The following is a 6,822-nucleotide window of genomic DNA, read 5'->3' on the forward strand; positions in this document are numbered from 1 at the left end:
ATATATATGTGAGGCCTCTCAACTGCATCAGGAGTGACAGTGACACAGTGAGACAGAGGCACAAGCACAGAGACAGAGAGCAGGGGGACAGTCTGATGTTGTTCTCTGTGCTCAGCTGATCATTTCCACAGAGTACCTTCATTCTTGGACCACGTATTTCTGTCTTTGTTAAATAAATATTTCCATAACATAATCTGCCAAATGGCAAAGCAGGTGTGTCTATGAGCAACATCTCTCATGAAGAATTAATTTAATAAAAAATTTAAAAAAATTAAAAAACATATTTTTGGTCAACCATGGAAACATCTGCACTGATGAACATGTAATTTGGTAGGAATGTAGATGTGTCTGACCCATGGTTTTTTGATAGACCTCATATTTGAGGAGGGGGCTCCATCTAAAAAGTTGGTGTCTGGACACAAAAATGCTTACAACTCAAAAACTATTCAACATAGGAGCATCAGATTGTTTTTGTTGTTGTTGTTTAGCTATAATGAAGGGCTATCCATCAGGTCCACCAATGAGCCCCCGCCACCCACACAACCAAAAAAATACATCTGTTCTGGTAAGTTCTGGTGGACTGGTGCTTTGCGGAAGTGTGGTGATCATACAGTATATGCTACCACCTTGCAGGATCCAGTTTCAACATGAATTTGGCCAAAATAACTAAAACTCTTATGTCACATCATGAGATAATCTCAATCTAAAACWCTCTCTATTAAACATTTAATTTAAAATGATCTTGAGCAATTTTTTCTGGCTWTGATGTCTTTTCTCTGGTCCAGCTATTCAACCTAACTACTATTATTTTTTACCGCCAAGCTACACACAACATAGAACAACTGGTAAAGCTCCTTTAAATGGAATCTAACTCAAAGCATGAACAGTTGTTGTTTCCATTAATCTTTTAGCTTTTTGTTACTGGTAAACTCATGATACACTGAAGCTCTAATTTTGTTGAATCTACAATAAATGTCAATACCAGCATTTGACTGGCATGTATTTATATTGTTGCACTAATAAAGTGATTCCTAAACAGATATTAAATTATTCTGATTGATGTGAGTAATATATGTGTGTGTGTGTGTGTGTGTGTCTGATAGGCAAAGAATATAAAACAAACAGTGGAGTTCAAAGAAAAAACACTGAAGAACCTTCATAAAGCATAGAGAAATATTAATTTGTATAAAATACTTTGCATCGTGGAAACAAAATTTTTGAAATAAGGGGTGGGTAATACTTCAGGGCAACACTGTTTTATTTAAAAGTAGTAGTTATTGAGTAATACTCACTAGAGCTTTGTAGGTGTTTTAGCCTCATTTGCGCTGATGATGAACAAAGGAAAGAGGATGGAGAACAAGCAGCCACTAAGTAGAAACAACAGATCAAAAGTAATGAAATCAAATGAATCCACAAAGAATATACAAGTCATATTTCTGATTAAACTATCGGTCTGCTTTTTGGTTCTTTTTGCTTAAGCTTAAACTAAAAAAATGTGACACCTGATGATGTATGAAGAGGGCATAGCAGTCAGCAGAGCCATGGGTAAACCAAAACCAAAGTAATATGGCCAGTTCCTCTCAATGTTGGACAGCCGTTGGTGCATCTCGATGCCTTCAACAGAAAGACATGCTTTYGTGTTTGATCTGGCAGTGCAGTCAGTGTGGTTTACTGAGAGTGCAAACAGAAAAATAATCTCACCGTGGTTGAACCAGCGATACTCAAAGCAATACAGGGAGTAGAGGAGAGACATGTGGAGGAGGCTAACCATCTGTCCAATGGCATCAATGGGAAAAAGGCTAACAATCATACCCTGAAGGACCACAAAATAGGAAAGCAATTATTGTAGAGACAGTCACCACCACAAAAAAAGGTCAGACACTAATATTTCTTTAGACCATCTTTACACATTCTCTGTGGCATTGTTTGGACAAGCTTCCTAGACCTGACCAACTGCAGCAACCTCAGATCATAGCTCTGCCCCAACATGCTGTACAGTAGACACTATGATGGTGCATCCTCCAAGACCATGGGTCCACTATCCTTCCAGTTATTAAAGGGATCCCCGATTAGTTGTAACATTAGACTTTATATGATAAACATAYAYTTTAACTGTAAAATAAAGTCTGTAAAAATACTGTAGGCTGTTTAGTTTTTATAATTTTTAAACTAAAAGTTTAAAAATATCTTACACAGACGGGGCCATTTTATTTACATGCAAAGCATTCTGGGAAATTGATGACATCAACTAGGTCATCGGTGTGAGGCTGCTAGCAAGCTATATCCACCCTGAAGGTTAATCTTGGACAATATCTGATGATCGACTCTTTTAAATGAAACCAGAGAGCGTTGACAGAGAGGAGAAGGTAGAAATGACTCAGCCTGGAACTGAAAATATGGATGGAGGACCTCAGTTTAGCTTGTTTGTCGCGCTAGCACTGAGCTAATACATATAAGGCAATACAGCGTGAGGGCCAGCGTGAAGGCTAACAGGCTAAGCTGAGGTTCTTCTTCCATGAAGCAGCTCTGTTGTCCTCCATCTGTATTTTCAGTTACAGACTGAGTCATTTCTACCTTCTCCTCTCTGTCAACGCTCTCTGGTTTCATTTAAGAGTCGATCGTCAGATATTGTTCAAGATTAACCTTCAGGGTGGATATAGCTCCCTAGCAGCCTCGCACCGATGACCTAGTTGATGTCATCATTTACCCAGAATGCTTTGCTTGTAAATAAAATGGTTCCATCCGTGTTAAAATATATTTAAATTTTTTTTTACAAAACTAAACAGCCTGCAGTATTTTTACAGTCTTTATTTTACAATTAAAATAAATAGTTTAATGTTACAACTAATGGTGGATCCCTTTAATAATGTGTTGAACAGTTCTTAACTCAGTTTTAGTAGTTTCTGTAATCTCCTTAGATGTTTTCTCTGCTTCATGTCAATGATTTGACCCTTCTCAAACAGACGACATCTTTTCACGACCACTGGATGTCTTTAAAAAAAGTTGTTTAAAAAAATGAGAAGCAACTCATTGCACCAGTTGGGGTTAAATAACTTGTTGCCCCTGCAGTAATTGTCCAATAGGAGACTCACACCTGTTTGCTTAGTCAAATCCAGGTGGTGATTTTTTTTTTGGCCAGACAGAGTATGGAAACATACTAATTATTCAGAAGATGGACTTTTTTTTGTAATTGTTATGTTTCAAATTAATACAATTTAAAATATTTCCCCCCCAAATTACACTGATATCTCTTTTAATCCTTCAAAAACATCGTTCTCTGGAACCTGCTTGAGCATACTGGCTTTGTTTTGGCCTTTCTTGTGCTACTTTTAGTTTTGAGCTAATCTTTAGCTACATTAGGTTACTATTGAACTAGCTTTTAGATATGTTTAGCTTTTTATATGTTTATATACCCCTTTTCTACTTTTGATTAAGCTAGCATTTTGCTTATTCTAGCTTTAATTGTTTATTTTAGTTGTAAAAACTTAATTTTAGCTTCTTCAGCAAAGTAAATAAGGACTCAGCATTCATGTTGTTTTTCTGGTAGCCTATTAAACATTCAAAATGTGGGATGATATTAAACTTTTTTAGGGACTTTTAAACACCTGGAGCAGCTTTACTCTTAAAATTCAAATGGAAACGTCCTGAACAGAGGTCTACCTGTAGTTCTGCAGTGTTATTAAAAAAAAGAATGATTAGGAATGTTGTCTGTGAACAGGAGGAATGTGAAATGTTGTACCTGAATGAGAAAGAGCGCCTGCAGGAGGAGGTTAAAAAGCATGTCTGCAATGATCTTACTGACGCTGGGGAACGGCTGAGCTTTGCAGCCAGACACTTCAAATGCAAGGTCGGCAATATCCTGAAACAGAGAACACACATCATATCTGAATCTGTGAGGAAAAACAGCTCAGACAAACAACTTGTTCTCACCCAGTTTCCAAAGAACACAATTCTGAATACTAGTGGACATGTTTATAGAAACTCTTAGAAAGTCATTATCTTTCTAAGCTCCTGAGATAAAACTCTCCCGAGCTTTCTGTGCTCCATGTTCAGTGTGGTGCACACTATACCAAACAGCACCATGATTACATTTCATTTTTTAAACAAGTAGACTGAATAATTACAGGATCCAAGACACATGTGATGCTAATTACAGGACATACTTTATAACATATCCCTAAGATTTAATCTTTTTCAAGGGTAACATGGTGTACAGCCAAGGCCAAAAGTTTAGAGAATGGCACAAATTTAGGTTTTCACAAAGTTTGCTGCCTCAGTTTTTATGGTGGCGTGTTTTATTAACTCTTGATTGTGAAGTGTGATCAAATAAATTGCAGTTAATTGCCATTCTGTTCCTTGAAATTGTCTTCATCACAAAAATGACTGCAAATCCATTCTCAATACTTTTGGCCACAACTTAGGGATCTCAGACATCCAGGGACATGACAAAAACAAACAACAAAAAATGACTTTTTAAAATTCGACTTTTTAAATTAAAAATTGGAGAGTGTGGAATTTCAAGATTTAAACTGCAAGAGATGCTTTACTGTGCAAGTTCAAAGTGCAAAATCAACTTTTTTGAGCTTTAGATCAGGGGTTCTTAACCTTTTTGACCTCGAGGCCCAATTTGTTCAACATAAAGTGACACGAGGCCCAGTCACACATTACCATACGGATCAAAATGATAATTATTCTAAATCTTGGTTTAATGTGTATTTATTTGCATTATAACTAAATAAAATAGATTTACATTATAAAACTAAAACTGTCAAATAATCACAAGACATGATTACGACAAACATTTTTTTATATTGTAACCTGCCCATAACAATTATTTGAACAAATACAACAGTCAGTCAACAGACCACTCAGGCTTATCAACACAAAAATAACATTTTTTAACATAAACATTAACAAAAATAGACAATTCGATAAACAAAATAGTGATCATAAAATAGATACATTCAAAAATATTTAATGTACATTTTTTAAATAAAAAAACTGTAAAAAATAAATTTGATGAAGTGCAAATGAAAATAAAGCCTTTTTAAACTTTTGCATGGTAGAACCAGAGGCTACTTTTCATATTAGTGAAAAACAATAACATTAACAACAGCTTTTTTGACAAAATGCTTAAAAATAAATGACGAAAATTAATGTGATAAAGTGCAAATTAAAATATAACTGTATCTGCAACTGTATTTGATAATGTTTTGAACTTTTAAAATATTGCATGGTAGAACCAGAAGTTGCACTTCATATCAGTGACAAACTTTGCCTTTCTTGATGGGTTATTTTTGCTTCTACTTTTAATTTAAAATAGGTTTCCATTCTCGGCAGGTTTCTAAGGTTCTTCTTCTACGTATTAAAAAAAGTTGTTAAGCAGCTGGGTGGCAGACTACCGCTACTAGTGGTGAGAAAGTGTATTGCACCTTATTCAGAATCAATGCTGTCCCACAGCCCTCTGCGGCCCAAAGTTAACAACTGTTGTTCTTTTGAGGCCCTCAAGGTGGCGCTCGTGAGGCCCATAGGTTAAGAATCTCTGCTTTAGATTATGCACTTTGCACAATGCACTTTATGTTGGGCTGAGCCAGTCGTTACTGACTCGACTTCAGCTGGTTCAAAACGTTGCCTCTCACCTTTTAACTGGTACCAGAAAACGAGATCACATCACTCCTGTTTTACAATCACTACATTGGCTCCCAGTTCATTTCCAGATTACTTTTAAAGTCTTACTGTTTGCTCTTAAATGTCTTCATGGTCTTGCCCCAATGTATTTATCTGACCTGCTCCAACCTTACACTCCCTCTCGTGCTCTCAGGTCAGCAGATCACTTTCTGTTGGTCGTCCCTAAATCTAAGAGGAGGCTGAGAGGTGATCGAGCATTTTCAGTCGCTGCCCCTAGACTGTGGAATGAGCTGTCTTTGCACATTAGACAGGCCGACTCACTTACTCTTTTTAAATCAGCTCTTAAAACACATTTTTTTCTCCTTGGCTTTCCTTGGCTCCTTGAGATGTTGGTTTTAATGTTTTTGTTTTTATGATGTTAGATATTGGCTCATTAGTTTATTGTTTTGTGTATGTTTTATGTGTTTTTAAATCATGTACTGCACTTAGGCCAACGGGGTTGTTTTAAAATGCTTTACAAATAAAGTTGTATTGTATTGTACTGTATTGTATTGTATTGTATTGCATGATGGTGTTGAACGCAGAGCTAAAATCTATGAGCATAAGTTCCCGGGTGATCAAGATGTTGCAGGATGTAGTGCAGTCTCATGTTGACTGCATCATCCATTGACCTGTTTGCCCTGTAGGCAAACTGCAGGGGATCCAATAGGCCTCCTGTGACCTCCTTCAGGTGCACCWACACCAACCGTTCAAACGTTTTCATCACCACAGATATCAGAGCCACAGGTCTGTAGTTATGGTGTCCTTCTTTGGAATGGGGAAGGGATTTGGAAGCCAGAACAAATTTTTCAGAAAACCAAGTTGATTCTCTTCTAAAACGTCATTCATTCAATTCATCAGATCTGAACTCCATGCTCAGCTCACAGCTTTCTGCAGGTCATTCACTAGATCCCCCCTTGTGGTTCTGGGATTTTTCCTCACCGTTCTTGTGATCATTTTGACCCCACGGGCTGAGATCTTGCGTGGAGCCCCAGATCGAGGGAGATTAGTAGTGGTCTTGTATGTCTTCCATTTTCTGATTATCGCTCCCACAGTAGATTTCTTCATGACATTATTTGATACAGATTAAGTCAGGGACAGCTTCTACTGTCAACAGATGGATGTGGATGCGGGTGAATCAGTTCAGAGTTCATC

At 37.1% G+C, this 6,822-nt stretch overlaps 1 protein-coding gene across 1 annotated transcript in view; it reads right to left on the reverse strand.

Moving 5' to 3' along the window:
* Window positions 1-6,822, reverse strand: part of ei24 (EI24 autophagy associated transmembrane protein) — a gene marked incomplete at its 5' end in the record, with an annotated part of 25,434 nt that overhangs the window by 2,793 nt on the left and 15,819 nt on the right. The window contains 4 exon segments of the mRNA XM_014007933.1: window positions 1,293-1,367; window positions 1,503-1,614; window positions 1,702-1,813; window positions 3,740-3,859. Of these exon segments, the coding sequence (XP_013863387.1) occupies window positions 1,293-1,367; window positions 1,503-1,614; window positions 1,702-1,813; window positions 3,740-3,859 (419 nt within the window).

Source organism: Austrofundulus limnaeus, unplaced genomic scaffold (genome assembly GCF_001266775.1).
Source record: "Austrofundulus limnaeus strain Quisiro unplaced genomic scaffold, Austrofundulus_limnaeus-1.0 Scaffold45, whole genome shotgun sequence".
Classification (NCBI taxonomy): Eukaryota; Metazoa; Chordata; class Actinopteri; order Cyprinodontiformes; family Rivulidae; genus Austrofundulus; species Austrofundulus limnaeus.